General features: G+C 35.4%; 1 protein-coding gene across 1 annotated transcript in view; it reads left to right on the top strand.

Moving 5' to 3' along the window:
* Positions 1-22353, top strand: part of LOC149578418 (Calcium-binding EF hand family protein) — a 120079-nt gene extending 97726 nt beyond the window's left edge. Inside the window, exons 12-13 of the mRNA XM_089829019.1 lie at positions 21295-21430; positions 21557-22353. Coding sequence (XP_089685145.1) covers positions 21295-21430; positions 21557-22066 — 646 coding nt within the window. The 3' untranslated portion in view covers positions 22067-22353. The remainder of the gene's footprint in view (positions 1-21294; positions 21431-21556) is intronic.
* Positions 22354-22578: the final 225 nt, after the last annotated feature.

Genomic DNA, 22578 nt, shown 5'->3' with positions numbered 1-22578 from the left:
ATATGAACCACCAAGTCCCTTGGTATCAGCATACATGGTACATTACAGCATGAACCAATTATGGCCTGAAAATCATGCCCGCTCGGGTAAATTTTACAGCTGCACCAAATACATCTGGATTTGGTGTTCTGAAAAAATGTGTTGTTCATAGGTGACAGCTAGCTTGATTTGTTTATGAACGCCTTTGCCATGTTTCAGAATAACGTAGTTTCAAAACTACCAGTCGAAATAGTTTTGTACCTACAGTTCATGAAGCTGAAGAAAGAAGACAGATTAGAGAAGTTGGCGGGTGAATGAAATGGAAACCAGATTTAGCTAGTTTTGTGAAGTTATGAGACTGTGCTAAGGTATTAATACTCAATTGTTTAAGCTGATATTAATATTAAAATTTATTGAAATTTCAATATTTTAAAAGTGGTTAAATACTTTTGTATTTAAATTCAAATTCAAATTTAAAATAAAATAAAATAGATATAACTCCACTTATCAATAATAATAACAACTAAATATTCAAACATTTAATGTTGAATAAAAATAAATTAAACTAAATTTAAATAAAAAATATATTTATTTAAATATTAATACTAAATAATGACTTTGACACGATTCAGCAGAATATTACACATTGTAACATTTGTGCATCCTACTAGTTTGCCTTTGCAACTTGCTTATGAAATATCCATCTAGCATCTTTGCTCCAAAAATTTCAATTTTTCCAGAGGAGTTTATATAAATATTTTGCAAGAAAACTGATTTCTTTTCACCCAGCAGATTATTTTGAAACCATATAATATCTGACTGAAATAAAGGTCTGAAACTAAGTATGAATGTGGTCTTTAGATAGATGACCCATTACAATCTTATTTTACCAAACATATGTAAATATTTCTATTGCTGCAAGTTCATCTTGAGATGAAATCTTTACAAATTTGCCTAGTTGTGAATTCCGTCATGAATCCACCTCCAAAGGTGAATTGGGTTTCCATCCAATCCATTGATAAATCCGGAATGTTTCCGTCCTTAAGTTTTCAAACTAAAAGCCAAAGCTTCTGAAATTCTCCAAAAGAAGACAATAACCAAGGATAATCTAAGCATGCTCTGAATAATCCTCTCCTTGTAAATTTATAACCTTCTTAAGAAAACTCTTGATATTCTACTAGCTTGTCTCTTGGCATTCCATATCTTTGTCTTGAAATAAAGGGACTTTTTTTTAAAAAATTCTGGTTGACATATAAAGTCACTTTAATTGCTCTATTAAATAATCAAATTAAGTAAAATTAAATAATTATGTTTCAACAACTTAATTCTTAAATTATGTAAAAATAAATTTCTAATGTCCAAAAAAATTGAACATAATCCTCAATCCTTAGAGATTGCTTGTCCTCAAACAATAATGAATCCACATACCAATACTAGGATCCCAAATAAATCTGCAAACAGGTTCATTGCACATTCTGGAACAACAAACCTCATAATCAAAACTTGCCACACTGCAAAACAATCTGTTTAGATGCAACTCATTCGTCAATAAGATCCCTGGACCTCAAGGCCAATTTGAAGAACTATCACTCCCATCACCTGAAGGCTTCAGCTCATTCTTAGTTTTACATCTCTGTAACCCATCATAACAACTATCTGGAAATTGCAAACTGAAAATCCTGCCCGTGAATCCTCTTTCTGAAGAAGAGTACATTTCATACCATGATATAGCATAACCCTCTTCTATGCAACCAAGGTGATAAGCACCACCTTTTTGCAACAAATGGTGCTTACATCTATTGGATATATTTTTATCATGCTTTCACAGCTGTACTCTGTCAAAACTGCAGTCTGGAAGCCTGTTATCACGAAAAAACTTGTTTGCGAACCTGCTGCAACAAATGGTATTGACACAAATATGATTTTAACATCTTCAGGAATGCATTTCCTGTCATCCACTCGTAACAACTCAAACTTACACGCCACATCTGAATCCCACAGCTCACTTATGTTATATAAATGAGGTGTTCTATCATCAAACTTGAAGAGTGGATTATCATATATTACATCAATGTCTACTTTAAATAACAGATTATCAATAAATTGGAAAATTGCCTCCTGCTAATTTATATCCTTATTTTCTGTTTTCTCAGTCAAATGGCAGTAATGTAATTTACTCTGACATAAAAATGCACTTGTGAAAGTAGTTTCCATTTTGTGTGTTGATACTAATCTAGACTTGCCATCTGATAAAGCCTTCAACATTGCCTCCTTCCCATCCCCTAAGAACTCCAAATGCATCTTGTGATGATCCAATCACAATGTGTAGCTACCAACATATTGAAGTCACTGCATGCCTAGAACCACATCAAGTTATTCTGACTTGATCACATAAAAGCTGTTAGTTAATGTGTAGACCCCCATCTGAATATTAAGTTGAGGAACTCTTGTAGTGCAACTCTAGGCTCCACCACTAGCATTTATCGCCCTAAAACTTGAGAATTTCTCCTTGTAATCCACACTCTGCAACTAACTGCTCACCAATGAAGTTGTATGTAGCACCAGTGTCTACCAAACAAACAAATGACTGCCCTTTAAGTGCTTCCTTTAATCTCAAGTGATGATACGAAGGTACTTTTGACAATGTAACAATGCTAACCTTAGGCTGATCAATCCTATTTCCATTTCTTTCAACTAAGGGCTGCTCATTACTCTCCTTATTATGGCTGTCCTCGTATTTACTGCCCTTAATCCACTCTTCCTCATCATTTGAAACTACCTTGATGTAATGTATTTTCCCATTTCCAAGGCACATATGTTCAGTAGTCCATGGTTCTTTTCATGCAAAACATAGTTTCTTCCTCCTCAGCTCATTTTTTGTCTCATAATCTACCATAGGAGGTTTTTTCTTAGCTGATCAACAATTTTTTGATTTGGTTTAGAGCTTTAGGAAATTACTTTGGGCTGCTGATAGAAATTGGATGAAGTGTCTGTTATAGATATGCCCAGGAATACTGATAACAGCAATAAAACAAATGCAGAAAAATAAGTAGAAGAGACACAATGAGTATATCCTGGGAAAGCCCTCTAACTAGAGGGAAAAACCCAGCCACACTAGAAATGATCGCTTTTATCAAGATAAAAAAATGTTCGTGTACAATGCTTTCCACTTCATACAATACACAAGACAATCATGAATGTACAGACACACACACATGCACATGCACATGCACGCACACGCACACGCACACGCACACGCGCACACACGCGCACACACAGAGAATTGAAAGATACTTCATTTCACAACTGAAGGTCTACTATAATTTCCAAAAAATAAGTCTCGTCATATTTCAAAACGCATGCCTCTTCACATGACACAAGTCTCTTTATATAATATCATGTCAAATATTATCATAAATATATTCCCCAGCTATTGACATAATATTATCCCTATTTCTATAAATGGCAAAGTCAGAGACAAAAATCTCAGTCATAACTACAATCTTCAACAGTTCCTTGTAGCAAGAGAGATTTTTAGTATGACAGACACACAAAGTTGCAATCAAATATTTCAATGATAAATTCTCATCACATAGATTCTCATAAAAACATGTTATCTTTAGCATGACGTAATTCACCATAGTTGCTTCATAAGCACATAAAATTAAAGTCATGAAGTCACACACATGACTTCCACCATATCTACTCATAGATTGTGGTCCACCTTATCTACTTCACAAAGGGTGGAACAAGGGCTCTTACGTCAGACTTTTCCTAGAGAAGAACGCAATTCCACCATGTCTAGTCGCAGATGGTTGAATGAGGGCTTTCACCTCATACTTCTCCCAAAGAAGAACTCATTTCCACCAAGCCTACTCACAGAGGGTGGATCCACAATACCTACTCGCAGAGCGTGGAACATGGTATTTCACCTCGAATATCTCTTGTAGAGAACTCTTTAACAAAGGATTCCACCTTGGACTTCTCCTTCACAGAGAAGATCTCATTAACAACAAGTATAAGAGTGACTGAAATTCTCTCTCAACAGAGACTCCCTCTCATTAGGGATAACTTTGATCACTATAATAAGATAGCTGATTCCAACTGCCACATTAGACATCTCCCTCTAAAGCTGACAATTCTCCCTCTGAATATTTCCTGTATATGATCCCCCTCTTCTAAATATTATGTGTCAACAACAATTGAGTCTCATGTTTGCAAGCAATGTCCCCATGTTCGTTTCTACAGTTTGGATATAAATAATCTCGCATCATCCCATTTCTTCTTGTCCTGCAATCAAGAGGGATTAATAATAACTCATAAAATAATCAACCTAAGAAGCCAACTCTATTTCCAGTGTTATAAAAGAAAATATTCAAGATTTAGAATAATCAACGACAACCAACATTGATAGCATTTGTTTAACTGAATGCAAAACATAAAGATGCAGATATACACAATATAATATAGAAAGGATCTCAAAGCATAATAAAACTTACTGGTAATAGAGATATAGATGTGAAAGAGATTAAATTCCAAATCTTAACTGTCAACCTTTCTGGGATTTGTTGCCATAAGCAGAGGTTTTACGCATTTAATAAATCTTGCAAATACTTCTTGTATACCTGGTGAATGCATTTGTAAGGCTGTTGCTGTTTGTCCAAGTTTTATATCGTCAGATCTCGTAGCCTTGGAGGAACCCAAACAAAGAATATCATACACATATTCTTGTCAATCTGCTATCGAGAGGAAAACAAATTATACACTAGCCAGGTCAAATGGTCAAGAGATCACATGCTCAGTAGACTTCATAATATTTTATCCTTGCTCAGAGAGACATTGCACAAGGACACTGATTAAGTAGACTTGATAAAATTTATGCTTTCTCATATGACAATCATAGAACAAGCGAAGTGTTCTAGTATCTCACAGATACTTGACAAAAAACAATACATCTTTGACAAAATCCATAAGATATCTACACAGTTATGCCCGATAAAGCTGAATCCGTTCTTCATGCTTTACTCTTCCACAGGTGGAATATATATATTGACCAAAACCACTGATGTAATACACATCTATATTCACAGAGTCATCACAGAGAAAAAAGATAATTGACTGAAGAACAAACTTCTAATAATGAATCACAGTCCTGAAAACTGAAATCTCCAGTATATATAACTGCGTTATTGAACTGAATCATAGTAATCTCCAGAGTCTGTTAAAGCACAGGAATATCAAAAGACCACGAAAAACTGAAGTCTTTTACCTCTTCAATGGTTAAAAACATGAACTGACTACAGTAAAGAAAAAAATGCTGTTACATGATGTTTTGAAGCCAGTCTTTAATCACTATCAATAATGACAGAGGCCACCACAATGATGATTGGTCCCATATAAAAATTGTAACAGCCAAATTAGATAAAAGCAAAGAAGGATACGATAAGAAGGTAGATGTAAGAAAGAAGAAAACAAACTGCCAAAACGTAGACGTCAGTTACAATAAACTCATGGCAATATTTAATATATGATCCTGTTGGTTCCCAAAACCATGAATTAGAATCCTACAAGCCTTGCCTGCTCGATGCTGGGATATCTAATTGGTTGTGGCCAACTTGATAGGATCAATCAACTCAATCTCGATCCTTTATGCTTCTAGTTCTACAAAACCAAGGCCAGTGCACCTGATCCTGGATAACAAACTTGGACCCAAAACATTTATAGTAGAAAGATTTTAATGCAAAGATAGTTTCCCAAAATGGCAAGAGGTTAAGGAAACTTCTGGATTACTAATAGTGAGTATTAATCTTCAAAAATACGATTACTTTAATAAACTTGTGAATGCTGAAATAAGATAAAAAGTGAATTATTAAAACAAATAGATATCAAACCCTTAAAAGAAAGAGATTAGAATATTGCCAGCATATAGATGGAGAATTATGAGCGAGTTAATGATTTGTGCTGAAATTTAAAAGGGCGATAGAGTCAAAACTATATGTTTTCACATATAACTCTATATATTATGTATATTAAATCTATAAACAATTCAATTATTAGGATGCGTCAAATTAGTCTATGATGTTTTAACCCTTATAGAGAAAAAATATATACAAATAAGGAAACAATCACAATATTTGTATTTATCGAGTTTAAATAACAACGAACAATTTGATCCACTTATCCTAATAACAAATTATTAATAGAAAATCAAGATGGTCATAAAGGACGAACTATACAGTATTTTAACTCTAAAGCAAATAAAAATAAAATCTTGATGATTGTATTGTAGAAAAATCGTATATCGAAATTTATGCCCAATAATTCACTATCCAAGAGCTTGGTTCAAACTTCAATCTTTTCCAAGGAAGGAATTTAAATAACATATATGCTTTAGAATTTGCAGAGAGTTTTTGGTTGATATGAACTGTGTTTGTTTGATTTTATATTACATATTTATAGAGCACCTAAGGGCATTGGTTGGCTTTTCCAAATGTTGCATCTCTTCTATACTAATAAATAACTGATTTCTAAAGATTTTAATTCCTAAATAAATATAACTGGCAGTTAAATGACTAAACGCCCTTATGTTAGGGTCTACAAAATTCCATTTGAATAAGCCAAGATAAATATTTGAATCTTCAATCGTACGTCTTCTTTTGTGTATTTATCTGTTATTTGATGCCTTTATCACTGGACAAACAACACGCTGATATGACGAGAAGAAAGCACTTTGCGAGAACCACTTTGACCATTAATGTCAACCATGCAACGTTCAGTGTTTCAGATTATCGAATCAATGCCTCTGGGATATGAAGACACGACTATCCTCATTTTGCATGTGGTGCTCTTCATATTTATTTCTCCGTGGTTGTTCCTTGGCAACTTTCACATATCTTTTATTAGGCCTGAGAGACTTGGTCTCCATAAAGAGCGATATCTTCATTGCCGATGTCTTTGGGTTTATTGATCATACTTATTATATTTTTTATCTGTGTTGTTGGGTATAACAAATCAATTGTCCAGAACCTTCCATCGTGCGTGAAGAAACCATGAGTCATAACGATTTGTGAAATGATGCAACTGTGGTTCGTTTGATATAAACAAGAACTCTAGGCTCTACTCCCATATAAGCTCCTTTGATACCTGCATTGAACACAAAATTTTAAGATAATTACATAATAATGAAGGAGTGAAATCATTGCTCATAAGCCATTAAGGAAGATGATGACAGAGATTTCCACCACTCCACATGAAAGAATTCATGGAGTCACTTTACAGGTACGTAACTTGATTACATATTCTGATTTTGATACCACTGTTGAAATTATCCTGGGCATATTGAACATTGCTCTCACGAATGATCCATTCACTGCTAGTACTTTGTGTGGGAACTTGAATTGGTGCCGTTACATTGAATCAAAGTTGCATGTCCTCCTATCTTCAACATTCATGTATTAGTCGTGTCCCAAGCAATGTTCCCATCAATCATGTTTTAATAACTTCCTAAGCAACTGTTCCATGATTCCATATTTGACTGTACATGGAAGATGATCCTTTGATGCCTATTGGTTGTAGTATATAAATCCCTGAATTTGATTGTCCTGAAGCCGTTGACTAGGAGTCAGAAGTCAATGATGTTCATTACTGTAAAGGCGGACTATAGTTTCCGAAAATATTTTCTGATCTGTATTCTTCTACCGTTCCCCTCCAATTCCCATCCAACTTACTTGGGCTCGTAATCATTTTTATCAGCAAGAAAAATTCCTTCCATTGATGACTAGGCCCAGGCTTAAACATTACTGTCAGATATGTTGTTGTTTTTGTGAATTCCCAACGGGACTCATTACTGATGTACGGGTACCCAACTACTTTCCTCCTTTTGAGCCTAGCCCTCACTGTTGCCATTACACTTTCTGATTGCCAAATGGAAGCTCTGAAATTATATATAAGATTAATAACAATAATTTTTGTAAAAAATAGGATTTTGAATTGGTACGAATCAGTAAATTATGGTAAATCATAATCCTCGAGCCATGATATATGAGAGATGGGTAGTGGAAAATGGAAGCTCTAATTTTTAAAAAATTAAGGCTCCATCAGAACCAACATCTTGAAGTATTAGAATGATAACAAACAACAAAATAATATACAGATAATGCCAAGCCAACACACGTGTTACCCGATTACAATGGTGGATAATATATGTTTCTCCTTAGAGCTCTTCATGCAGTGGAAGGCATAAGTAAGGCTTCACAAATCTCGAGATTTGCGTTACAAACAAAAGCTTTACAAAATTCATAAAAAAAATGAATGTCAAAAATAGTAAAATACAGAGGTCTACTGTAGGCTCTTGGAGATTTAGATTTGAAACTTTTGTTGACAAAAAAGAAATACAGAGATCTACTGTATTTGGTTGGCAAAAAATCTTCTCTACAAGATGAATAACTTCTAAAGAAGATATAAATAATACTTTATGATCTTGAACTGATGAAAACAAAATCATATCGATGCAAAAAACATCACAAGAAGTATATAAGGCACGTTTGGTTGCAGGAATTGGGTGGGAATAGGAAAATCTGAATACTCGCATTCACCAATTTGACGTTTGTTTGCAATATATAAAATTGGAATTAGAATTCGCCTATCCCAATTTGACCCCAAAATAAGCATAGCGGAATTTCTAAAAAGGGGTGGAATAAGAATAGCTTATTCTTATTCCAGTTTTTAATAAACCCAATTTGATAGGTTGTCGGGTCTGTGACTTTGTCGTTTGATTGTATTTTGCCACTCGAATGAATTTTGGGACTATTTTCTCCATTCATCATAAGATATAAACTAGGTCAACATTATTTAACGTTTAATGTGTGTTTTTTTAAAAGACAAAAAAAACTAATATCAGATTTGATATCTTTTCTACATTTCATAAAATTATCTTTACAAATAAATCTTGTGTTTAGTCTTATAATTAAAACTATTTTGAAAGATCATTAAAATATCATATTAATGATTTTGACTTATTTGCATTTTTTATTTTCTTTAATATATTTAAAAATAAAATGATTTTAGTTTTGATCTTATACATATTACAATAATTTAAATTGATTTAGAATTAAATTTATAATATACAATATAATGTCTTTTGAATTTTGATGAATTTCATAGGTTGTGTATATCTTTCACTTATAATGTCAATTAAAAAATAAAATAAAGGCTAATTAAAATAATCTGAAATTTAAAAAAAAAAAAAAAAAAAACTAGTTTTAATAGATAAAAAATCGTGTTTATTTAAAATATTACCAAACTAAAAAACAATTTAATTATTAAAATTCATGTTTCAATTGTTGCAACCAAACATAGAATATGCATCTTTTGACTCCTTTTCTAGGTCAACCAAACAGGTCCAAATGATATTCCAAAACTTATTTTAAGAATGCATGAATAGTAGAAGAGAGATTATTCCAGCATAGATGAATGGTGCATTCAACACTTGCAGCCAAACGGGCCGTAATGATGAAGGAAAAAATTCTCTCTTATTTCTATATCCAACTTGGCTCTCATACGATGTTAAAGATAAGCCCAAAAATAATGATAACAACAATAAAATGTAAGCTAAAAAATACAAACAAGAGACACAATGACTTAATCTTGGAAAAACCCTCTAACTAGAAGGAAAAACCTAGGGACACTAGAAAAAATCTCTTTTATTAAGATAACAAAATGTTCACGTACAATGCTTCCCACTTCATACAATACACAAAGCAATGATATATATATATATATAATAACCCTACATTTTGTGATTGAAGTTATCTTCAATTTCCAAAAAAACAAGTCTCTTCATATTTTCAAACACATGCATCTTCGTATGACACATGTCTCTTCATATAATATTATCTCAAATTATATCATCATAAATATATTCTCCAGCTATTGATACAATATTATCTCTATTTGTACATATGGAAAAATTAGAGATTAAGGTCTCTATCATAGGTCCAGGTCCATTGCCATTTTAATTGCATCTTGTAGAGAGCTAGGTTTGAGGACCTTCACAAATCTTTTGATCTAATCTTTCAAACTTTCAATAAATAACATGACCTTTTTGACATATTGGGAACCATCACTAAGATTCTCTAAAACTCATCAATAAAAGAATTCAATAAATACCATCTTGTTTCAGCTGAGCCAATTCCCAGTAGTATACTTTATATCCATTCTATCAAAACAGGCGATCAACTTATTGCTGAATTCATTATATGAACTAAAAAATCCTCGAACTTGAGTCACAAGGGCATGATGCCACCAGTCAGAGGCTGCTCTGTCTAAGTTAGTAGGAATTTAATTGCCTCCATTTCCTTCATAGGCTTAAAGGTCAATAGTGTATCGAGCTGGTGAATCCAGTCCCACTAGAAAACACACCAGGCAGTTCTGATTCCAAAACACAATCAACGGAGCGCAGCAACCGGGCGGGCAAGGACAAGGAGTAAACCCGCCTAAGAAACAGAGAGGGGGCACCCTCCTTTTGCCTGTTCTCGGGTAGGCCTAAGAAACAGAGACGGGGAATAGGGCTGACCGGAATAAACCCCACTATAGTTCTGCAGGAGTGAAACACAAACACGGGACTCACACTTGTCTTCCTGTTGCCGTCACATGTAGGAAGTGTCAACTTATTAGTAGCTTGTTTATGTTCCTTGTTTTCTGGGCTGTAGAAGGAGGTTCCATTCATTGTGCATCATCATCACATTATCTTGAAATGCTACCCCTACTTCCACAATTTTTTCCTCTTCCTCATCATTTTCTGCTAAAATATTAGACATTAAAGGTCTATCAAAAAGATCATGTATGAGCTCTTTTAGCTTGGGGGGAGCCAATACTATTATCACCATCCACGTGTCTACGTTGTGTTCTCCTTGTTGTAGAGCTCATATGTTGAATGACTGTATTAAGTTGTTGTAAAACATTAGCCATCTGTTCCTGCCCTATTATATACCTCGCATGATATCTCAAGCCTCTCTTTCCTTATCTCATGGTGGATTATTAGCACACCTATCTTCCATACTTGCAACCTTTTTTGTACTGCTAGAACGAATTGATGAACAACAATCAATCTAGACTGTAATTTTGCCATTTTTGCAAGTCTCTCTACTTGTCTGAGTCAGTTTATCACAGTGACCCTTGTGAGTTGACAGTGAGATTTGGGGGTCTCAGTTGTCGAATAACTGGGCAGTTGCCATATTTGACAGTGCAGTTGGTGGCATTAGTAAGCTGGTCATCACGTCCATTGGAATGGGCTATTTATTGTACAGGTTCATATTTATTAATTAATTATTAAGGTTTCATTATTATAATGACATTTTTATTATTGTATGTTATAAAAGGATGTTGTGTTTGTGAAGCTTCTTAAGTGAAAGGTGCGATGAAGAAGCTAAATGCCATTGGGTGTTACAAATATGAGCTTATTGTGAAGGAAAAAGCATTCAATTGTCTAATTTGCTTTTTTGAGTTTTGAGTGAGGGTTCTCAGAGTTTTCTGTTTTTCAATTCCCTTGCTGAGGTATAAGGGTTTGAAGTTAAGCTGTGCATTTAATTCTTTGCTGATGTATTGTGGATTAAATTCTGAGAATTAGTCAAGATTGAATTGTTGAGTCTTCCTACTGTATTATCTGTTGCTGGGAGACTATGTTGTTTGGGAATTCAATTGCTAAATTTGGAATCTGCACATTGGCATTGAGACATCTAAAATTTGCATTCCATTTGTGGGAGATATTGTGTATTCCCAATTATGTGCCCCTGCAACTACAAATTGGGGTTCAAACTGCTTGCTGGTGCCTGCCGTTTCATTTTTAGGCAGCAGTTTGTCATTTCCTTGGGCTGTGATTGTTCCTAGAAGGCCTGCGTTCACTATAGAAAGGCCTGTGTTTACCTTGGAAGGGCCTGCATTTAGCTGTTGGGGCCTGCGTCTCGATTCCAGTGCCTGGTGGTCTGCTTTAGGGGGCCACGTTGTTTGTCTGGAGCTCATGTGGCTGCAAATAGGGGCTGTGAGCAGAATTGAGGGCAGTCTATATACCTTCTTTGACCATCATGGCTGCTAGAGTTGTTACTATTAAGATAATATCTTATACTTTCTATAATAGTCAACTACTTGTCTGTAGTCCGTCTTTCAGTCTAGATAGGAATGTTTCCTATCCCGTCTCTTTTTCCTTCAGTCCAGATAGGAATGTTTCCTATCCTGTCTCTAGTTTTTTTTCTAATTCAGTCTTCAGTCTACGTTGTTTCTTTTAGAAAAGAAACAACGTCCTTGTAATTCTTTATAAGGAACACATTTATTCCTCTGTTAAAAAATGAATCATCCGGAAATCCGTTAATCTGCCAACTCTTCTTGAATCTTGTAACATGGTATCAGAGCTATTACTTAAATTTTTTCGAAAAAATTTATAATTTCTTCTTGAAATTATTTGTTTAAATTTTTTCAAAATTTTTTCTGTTGAATTTCTCTAAAACCCGCTTAGGGTTTTCGGCCTAGAGAAATTCCCAAACTCGGGTCTGCCTGTGTTTGTTTAGCACACTCTAGCCCCATTCGTCCATGCACATCGATCCTTGAAGAAAAATCTGCCATTTTTTATCAAGAAATCTGAAGTTTTTTCAAGCTTTTTTCAGCTAGGGCCTTTTTTTTCGAAACCCTAATTTTTGGGGTAGAAAAAATATTTTGTTTGCAGATTCTTGGTGGGTTTTTCGAGAGCTCAATTGGGTTGTCGTCCATTTTTTTTGGGTGACTCGATTTTTGTGCCTCAATTTTCGAGCCAGCGGATTCAGAAAACGACAGCAGATTCCTTCTGGGTTTTTCGAGCTCTCTTTTGGGTCATTCTCTGATTCTTCTGGGTCTTCCGTATTTTTTCCTCGAAGAACGTGCCTTTACAGATTTTCACAGTTTTCATTGGAAAACGTGCCATGGCATCTCTGACAAATATTCTGCTCGAACATAATTCCAAATTCAATAGTCGCAATTATGGAACCTGGAAGCAGCGCATCATTGCAATCTTCGAATATCGAAACACCGATCAACTTGTTCTGGGTGTTAAGCAATGTCCGACTTCTCCGGGTCCTGATCAAGGCGAAGCTGCATTTTTTGCCTTCTGAATTTGTTTTTGTTTTTCTTGGGTTTGTTGATTTTCTCCTCAAAAATTATTTCAAGTTGTTTGTAATACGCAAGGTTGCGTGAGATTCTGGGTTTGTTGATTTTCTCCTCAAAAATCATATCAAGTTGTCTGTAATAAGCAAGGTTGCGTGAGATTCTGGGTTTGTTGATTTTCTCCTCAAAAATCATTTCAAGTTGTCTGTAATACGCAAGGTTGCGTGAGATTCTGGGTTTGTTGATTTTCTCCTCAAAAATCATTTCAAGTTGTCTGTAATACGCAAGGTTGTGTGAGATTCTGGGTTTTACCGTTTTTTCCACAAAAACGAAGTTTTGTAAATGCAACCTATTTTGAGTCATAGCACTCTTCTGGCAAAGCTTCTTGGTTTCAACATTCTGTAGATCCAGGGAGGGTCTCAATTATCACAGAATGTTCCGACATCCGTACGTTGACCATTAAGGGAGGGTATTAAGATAATATCTTATACTTTCTATAATAGTCAACTACTTGTCTGTAGTCCGTCTTTCAGTCTAGATAGGAATGTTTCCTATCCCGTCTCTTTTTCCTTCAGTCCAGATAGGAATGTTTCCTATCCTGTCTCTAGTTTTGTTTCTAATTCTGTCTTCAGTCTACGTTGTTTCTTTTAGAAACAATGTCCTTGTAATTCTTTATAAGGAACACATTTGTTCCTCTGTTAAAAAATGAATCATCCGGAAATCTGTTAATCTGCCAACTCTTCTTGAATCTTGTAACAGTTACCAGTGGTGGCTATAAGGAATGTGGGGTGTAGAGAAGTTGCGTGGGTGTAGAGAAGTTGCTGGGCGGTTGTTGCATTACTGGACTAAAGGACTTTTGCGAAGTTTCATCCAGGTTCCACTATAGTTCCTTCCAGTTTATGCAATTCATTTTCCAGTTGTCAGCTGTTATGATAGCAATCAGAATTGGAGTAAATAAAGCTGGTTACTAGTCTATAGAATTTGTGTAATTGAGTTGATATCTTGAAGAGTGACAATAACAGTTAGTCTCAGCTCGGAAATTCATTGAAATTTGTTGCCTGCTAAGTTATTCCAATAATGATTTCAGTATTCAAATTGTTGGAAAATTTAACATATATGTCTCTAATGCAAAAGCCATAAAATCAAAATATAACAAATTTATCATTACGACAATATTGAGTTTGCTTGTCAAGTGTTTGACGGAATGTCAAATACATTCAATATTTGATTATTCAACATTATGGCTCAGAGATTCATTCTGGGTATGCACTATCCCAAAGATTGAAAGCCTTATATTTAGTTTTGTTCTATTGGGGGCATGGGTGCTAATAGTCTGGGTGGTTCTGCTGGACAACATCATGTTGGTGAGGTGTTGTAACAGCTTTATGACATGCTGCAAAATATTATTTTACCTAGAAATTAGGGCAGGGAGCAAGGTGCTCATGATGTTTCTGTTAGTTGACACCGATCTCGAGTTGATGACAACTTCAGAGATGGTGATAGGATTAGAACAAAGAATTCAGGCAGGATAGCTTATAGAGTTGACAGGACTAGACAGACTGGCACATATGATAGGCCGCAGAGGCCCATGATTCTGAGACACTAGGCGGATGCAGTCAATGGTTTGAGGTCGTATCTTAGTCAGATGATGTGGTGGCACACTTTGTGGAATGGGATGCTCTGCTGCAGGTAAACAAGCAGAACCTTAATTTTGATAGATTTCTAAGTGAGACCATACTAGTGGTAGGCTTGCACTGGGTAGACAAAGACCTAAGTAGTCAGATTGGCGATCAGTAGCTAGTAAGATGGCGCACTTTGATACCTTGGTGGCTACAGATGTGCCAGACATTACTTTTGAGACATCACATGACAATGCTCAGGTGTTGGACGCATTGGATGTGGATTATGATTGGGATTCGTGTTAGGTTGAGTCGTATGATGCAGTTATTGGCATGATAAGTTCCCAAGATTGGGTATTCGATGGTAATGCAGTGATAGTGAGAGCATGCGATGAATCAACAACTACTTTCATGCAGTTGAGCTATCTGTTGAGGTGTTTAGCAGTTTGCATGTAGTTGATGTGTGCACCAATGATAGCACATATGTTGATTATGAGGAGAGCAATGTCGAGATAGTGTCATGTCACACTCAGGAGGTTCACTTCGTGGATTATCCTATGTTTGACATAGATGCAACATTGATTTATAGGTTAAGGTTGATCACTCATCTTAGTGGAATTGGGCACAGTTTACACCATTTGCAAGCACAATTAAGTTTCCCATAGCAGCAATTGGTGATGATCAAGATTCTTGTTCATTATATATTGTGGGGAGTGTATACAACTTCATATTCGATCCACATTTATAGGATATATGTTGGGTGCAAAGGCTGTTTGTGCCTAAGCTGGATTGTTGGCAATATAGTTGAGTGGATACAGTGAAGGAAATTATTCTATTATTCCTACAATTCGGTTGGCCCTTACTATTCGCCAGGGGGCATAGGCGATCTATTATATTATTCTAGATTTTCTACAGATAGTTCAGATTAATGAAACGGGTGGGAGGAGGCTATGGGGATTTATGAATGAACGGCGGAGCCCTTAATTGACTGATGTCATTAACAACTATATCTTCCCACCCAACCCTTTCTCGCTCGGGTGAATATTAGCTAACCCCAACGCCCTACAATAATATGAAGGGGGTGCTTGCACGGGGAACAAGTAGTTGGTAGATGCCGTTGGTAGTCGAGTGGATGCATTGGGATCTCCTATGGAGTTGTTTTTTGGTGAAGCCTAGACTCCTAAATCTTCAGCACAGGTATTGGGTGTTATGGTGTAGGTTATGGCTTTGATGATGTTATTAGCACACAATTGGTTCTGTGATGACAGGGATGTCATGTGCTTCTTATGGGATCTTTGGTGGAGGTTTTAGTGTGTTGCTGGATTGCTGAGGACAAAAATCTTGGGGAGGGAAGACTATAGTGTCCCCATTTTTGGCGAGTCTTCGCAGTTATTTGAGTCAGTTCATCATAGCGATCCTCTTGAGGTGCCAATGAGATTTGGGGGTTTTAGTTGTGGATTTACTATTTTTAGTATGTCTAATTATGGCAGTTGCCATTTTTCGTAGTGCAGTTGGCTCTGTTGTAGTTGGTCATTACCTGCATTGGATGGGGTTATTTATTGCATGGGTTCATATTTATTAATTAATTATTAAGATTTCATTATTATAATGACAGTTTATTATTATATGTTGAAAAATGATGTTTTGTTAGTGAAGCTTCTTAAATAAAAGCTGTGATGAAGAAAATAAGTGCCATTTGGTGTCATAAATATGAGCCCATTGTGAAGGAGAAAACATCCAATTGTCTTATTTGCTTTTGTTAGTTGTGTGAGGGTTTTTGAGTTTTCTGATTTTCAATTCCCTTGCTTTGAAGCTGATCTGTGCTTTTAATCCATAGCTGATGTATTGTGGATTAAATTCTGAGAATTAGTCAAGATTGAATTGTTGAGTCTTCCTACTGTATTATCTGTTGCTGGGAGACCACATCGTTTGGGAATTCAATTGCTGAAGTTCGAATCTGCCCATTGGATTTGAGACATCTGAAATTTGTATTCTATTTGTGTGAGACATTGTATATTCCCATTGTGTGCCCCTGCAATTACAAATTGGGGTTCGTACTGCTTGCTGGTGCTTACTGTTTTCATTTTTAGGCATTGGTTGTCATCTCCCTGGGCTGCGATTGTTTCTGGAAGGTCTGTGTTCACCATTAAAAAGGCCTGCGTTTATCTGGGAAGGGCCTGCATCTCAATTTCAGTGGCCTGCGATCTGCTTTAAGGGGTCACATTGTTTGTCTGGAGTTCGTAGGGCTGCGAACAGAATTGAGGGCAATCTATATATCATCCCTGACCATTGTGGCTGTTAGAGTTGTTACCAGTGGAGGCTGTAAGGAACATGGGGTGTAGAGAAGTTGCTGGGTGGTTGTTGCATTGCTGGACTCACAGACTTCTGCAAATTTTTTTATCCAGGTTCCACTATAGTTACTTCTAGTTTATGCAATTAATTTTCCAGTTGTCAACTGTTATGATAGCAATCAGAAATGCAGTAAATAAAGGTGTTTACTAGTACATGGAATTTGTCTAATTGACTTTGATATCTTGAATAGTGATGATGGCAGTTAAGTCTCAGCATTGGAAATTCTTTGAAATTTGTTGCTTGCTAATTTATTATTCCAATAATGATATCAATATTCGAACTGTTTGATAATTCAACATATATGTTTCTAATGCAAAAGCCATAAAATCAATATACATCAAATTTATCATTACAGTGATATTGAGTTTGCTTGTCGAAGTGTTTGACGGAATGTCAAACAGCTGATTATTGGAGGAATTTTAGAGTTTGTCTAAGCTATAACCAGTTGGGGTTATTACATAGACAATGTTTCTCCTTCTGGTACTTCTGGGGGTTGCCAAATTCTCTTCAATTCCTTTATATAATACCTTAACTCTTTGTCACTCAGTTGCATCAAACAGTAATAGATGCAAAGGCTGGGAGAACCTTGGCTCTGATATATTTTGACAAACAAGTTGCTTATATACAACTTAAAGGAGTCTACTTGTATGTATTTCTTTTCAACGTGTTCCAGGTAATCATAACAACGTCTTCAACAACAAATCATATCCAGTCTTCTCTAGGAACACAACAGTTTGCAATATGTCACACTTCCAAATTTATGTTTCATGCATAGTGACAAACAGTTTGTAGAAACGAAATACATTAATTTGTATTAAGATCATTGACATGTACGGGCAATTTCTGAGTGTGCAGTATCCTTGCTTTCAAAAAATAACAATGAGTTTGGGACTTATTTCTCAGGATTTAGGAAAATTATCTGCATTGGGCATTGGTGTCTGAGACCTGGGGATGCATTTCTGCTGGAATCATTTCCTTATTATTGTTTGTATATATATCTGGGCACTTAAAAAGTTATTCTCGCTTTCTCGCTTCAGTCAAGAATTTCATTTCACTGCTTAACTGATCACAGTTTCATTCTGGAAAAATGTTTCCATACACTGCTCAATCCTATACTCTTCTTCCTCCCTAACTATTTCCTGGGGCTGAACCACACAGGAATAGTGCAATGCTTCAATATCTTCAGCAAGTCAAGATATACATTTGCTTAGATATCTTCAAAGGACAAGGTTAGGTTCCACACTTGAAAACAGAAGACGTTAGCAAGATTCACCATTCAATACTCCAAACACAGAAATAGAAGAAGAGGCTGTTAAAATAGCAACAGACAACCCCAGATGGTTTTCCAGGATTTCCCTACCCTCCATTCGAATTCATCAGTTAAATTTAATGACAATAATATTTTACTCAGTACGTTGCTTAGGATTTTATATTCCCAACGCCAATGACCCACCAAGACTTGTTACTCAAGGCATAGAGAAATTAAACGACCATCAGAGTTACCATACTAATATGTAGCAATCGTAAATGAGTTATTTCCCTGAAAACGCCTCCTGTGAACATCATCGCAGTTTCCACCAAATCTGCTAGCCAAAAATCATTATATTTGGGGCCAATACTATAGTTGTCCAAATGTTTCTGCACTCAACAGCAATAATTAAAGAAAATGCTATGTTCACATTTCCCTCGTCCCAACGTCAAATATAAAGAGCCTCAACCTCGAGTTGTTTCCCTAGATAAAAGAATATGCTCTGCCCAAAAGTTTGAATGTAATTACTTTTAACTATAGACTTTACCAGATAATGGAATATGAATTCTTCGCTTTTGCTGTTGTAGCACAAGGATATCAAATAAAGATTGGGACCACAAATTAATTTGCCCAATCTTTTGAAAATTCAAGAGTATATGTGCCGTCGTCCACTAATAATTTTACTATTTTTTTTCTCATCCGGTCTTTAATGCCAGCTTATAATATATAGATGAGGGCCCAGCCAAAACACGCCTGCAGTGCAGATGCAATTCATAGCATTCTTCATCGCAGCAAATTAAACAGATTTCATAGAAATTATGGGATAGCATAATGTCGAACAATAGCTCCTTTTACACCTTATTCCATTTGATCATCCTAAACCTTGAAACATTTGCCGGCAATATTATTATTCTCTCACAGAAAATATAATATTGTTTTCTTTCAGGGTGCTTTTTTATTATTCTACACATCACAATAATAAATGAAATCTTTTCCACACTGAAAATCACCGAATCCGATGCATATTTCAATTCAACTCCACAGGCTGGCAGGTTTGGAGGCTCTGATACCACTGAAATATCCCATAGGATATTTGCTCCAAATTTTCCAATTGTTCCACAGGAGTTTATATACATATTTTGCAAGAAAACTGATTTCTATTCATCTAGCAGATTATATAGACCACCATATAATATCAGACTGAAATAGAGGCATGAAATTAAATATAAATATTGCGTCAGATGAATTATTACAATATTAGAGATCAGATTTCCACAATCCATTAAAATTATTGATAATTATTACAATCTTATTTACGAAACAGATATGAAATAGGTCTATTGCTGCAAGTTTGTCTTCAGATGAAATCTTCACAAATTTGTCCAGTTGCGAACTCTGTCACAAATCTACCAAGATTAATTGGGATTATGTAGAATTTACCGAGATATCTTGAAAGTTTCCGTCATCAAGGTTTTCAATCTGGAAGACAAAGCTTCGTTAAACTCTCCAAGAGAAATCAATAACCAAGAATAATCCAAGGATGCTCTGAATAATCCTCTTGTACTTTTATAGGCTTCTTCACAAAACTCTTGGCATTCAGTCAACTTGTCTTTTGGATTTTCATCTTGTCTTGATATAAAGTGATGTTTATTTTATAATTTTGGTTCACATAAACTTTCACTTTGCTCTATTAAATAATTAAATTAAGATGTCATTATATTTCAACAATTTAATTTATTTAATTATTTAATTAATTTTTAATGTTCCCAAAAGGGGACATTACAGTTTACTAAGTTAGAAGTCACTTTTTGTGACAAATGGTGTTAAATTTTTGTTTGACATTGTGAGGAAGGAAATCATCCTTTTGTACTTGCCATGCCATTTCCGATGCTTTAACATTTTAATTGGGTTGTTGACCAAAATTGTGCTTTTACATTTTTGTTCCCACCATTTCCTTTTTCATCATTTGGTGTAAAATTGCACTTTTCCTAACCATCGGCTACTTTTCTCTATTCAAACTCAACATTTGGCTTTCGTGCCTCTTGAACCATTTTGGCAAATTTCTTTTGGCTACGAGCTAGTTTGTGATTTCTGAACACACTAGCTGCTTTCAAAACTTAGCATGAAAAAGTTTACTCTGCCTCTTTTCTTTGTTTAGCTGTAACCTTGTCATTTGAACTGCAATTTTTTGCATGTTTTGAAGTGTTGGAAAGCTTGTTTGGATGATATTGGTTTGAGTTCAACATACATGAAGAAAAGTGAGGCCTACCTGTATTTCACATAGATGGCCTATACAGGGAAAAAGTCTAATTTAGTCTTCTACATATGTAAATAGTCAAAATACGAGTGACTGATTTTTTAGTATGGGTGCAGTTGTAGTATTAACGTAAGTTGGATGTAGATGATAGATCATGATGGATTATGTTATTGTAATAAATTTCACTGTCTATAAGGAAAGTAACATGAATATTTTCTTTCAAATGTAGGCAATCTCTTATGAAAGCATTTAGTATAATTCATAGTATTTGGTGTTTTTTTAATAAAACAGTAAGTTTTGATTCGATGTTTTGAATTACTCAGTGGTGTAATCTTCCCAATGATGAATCATTGTGAGTTTATTCAAAACATCAAATAAAATTCGGTATCGTGATTTTTTTCAAATCTATATTCATGGACTGTGGAAGACTCATACCAACCATCGATACTGTAGTATAACTTCTGATGTTTTCAATTATATGCTGGACTGTTGTTACAAACTATTCTGTTTTGGTGAAGTATATGTCAGAGGGCAAGCATTATTGTGCAATAGTTAAGCCATTTTGTAGTGAGATATATTAGCAGGTTTTGCAAGATTTGGTCTAAATATTCATTTCTTTCTCATAATTGAGCTGATCAACTCTTATTTAATTTGATATTTTGACAATGGTCATGTAAGTGATTAGTTATTTAATGCCACTTTTGACACAGTGAGGATCGTCGTGCAACATCATCCAACTCTGGTGATGCATTTGGAGATGGAGGTGAATGGCCATCCGCATTTACAGCAGGGAATGATGACAATGACTTGTTTTGGGGATATGACAAAAGTGCCACTGATGCTAAGGTGGAAATCTTGAATCACCATTGTATTGCTGTGATGTCTTATTTCCATTAAACTATGCTAGTCTGTATCCTTTTACTTAAATACTATCTATATTTAATATTCATTTTTTTCCATTATATGGTGCAGAGTCCTTCAGGTAGCCCTGCTGTTACTTTTGGTGGTGGCAATGAAAAGCAACAAGACAAGCCTACATTTGACTCTGGAGATCCTTTCGTGCCAACTCTAAGAATTCCCAGTCCTCACAGTGCAGATAATGAGGATGCTGGCAATGAGAACTATGACACATTTGGCCCATTGTTCACAAAGGAGAAACCAATGTTTTCATTTGATTCTGTTCCGAGCACTCCTTTGTTCAATACTAGTTCACCTGGAAGGCTTTCTAATGCGGGATCAGTGGATGATCATAGTTTACACTTTGATAGTTTTTCAAAATTTGATTCTTTCAGTGCACGTGACAGTGGCCTCTTTGGTTCTCGTGATAGTTTTGCCAGATTTGATTCTACGAGTACCACCAGTGATGCAGGTCATAATAGAGGCTTTACTTTTGATGATAATGATCCATTTGCCAGTGCCGGGCCTTTCAGCTTGGGAGGACAAACACCCAGACACACATCTGATAGTTGGAGTGCATTTTAGTGTTGTTATGGGGATTCATTCATTGAGTACTGTGTTATTAATTTTGCAGGTAGAGTTATGTTCCCACCTTAGGCTGCTCTCATTCCATAAAATTCATTTAGATCATAGGTGGTGTTTGAAAAAACTTAATCTTGTGTACGTTATGCTGGATATTGTTTTTGTTTGTACGAGGGACTCTTAACACCATTTGGGAGATTAAATATGGTGTATATTGCAGGTTGTTGTAAGATTATTTGATTGCTACATTTATTGGATATTCATGGAAGGAGTTATTTTGGTTTGAAGAATTTTAATGTCCCTACTAATCCCATTCTTCACATTGTCCCTAGCATGTTATTTGCTATGTTTTCAGGTAAAACCGTCTTTATTTTATTGTCTTTGCATAGAGATGGTCAATAGAATTAAAGGCAAGGCAAGTTCAACTGCAGATATATACCCAAACATAAATTGGTGGCACCTCGAGGACTTTATTACTAGGATTGTCTTGCCCCCTAGCCATTAGGTTTCATATG

The sequence above is a fragment of the Cupressus sempervirens genome, chromosome 1 (genome assembly GCF_028749045.1).
Source record: "Cupressus sempervirens isolate cs-2001-9-10 chromosome 1, ASM2874904v1, whole genome shotgun sequence".
Taxonomy (NCBI): Eukaryota; Viridiplantae; Streptophyta; class Pinopsida; order Cupressales; family Cupressaceae; genus Cupressus; species Cupressus sempervirens.
The sequence above is the reverse complement of the archived record's forward strand: the minus strand, read 5'-3'. Positions and strand labels throughout refer to the sequence as shown.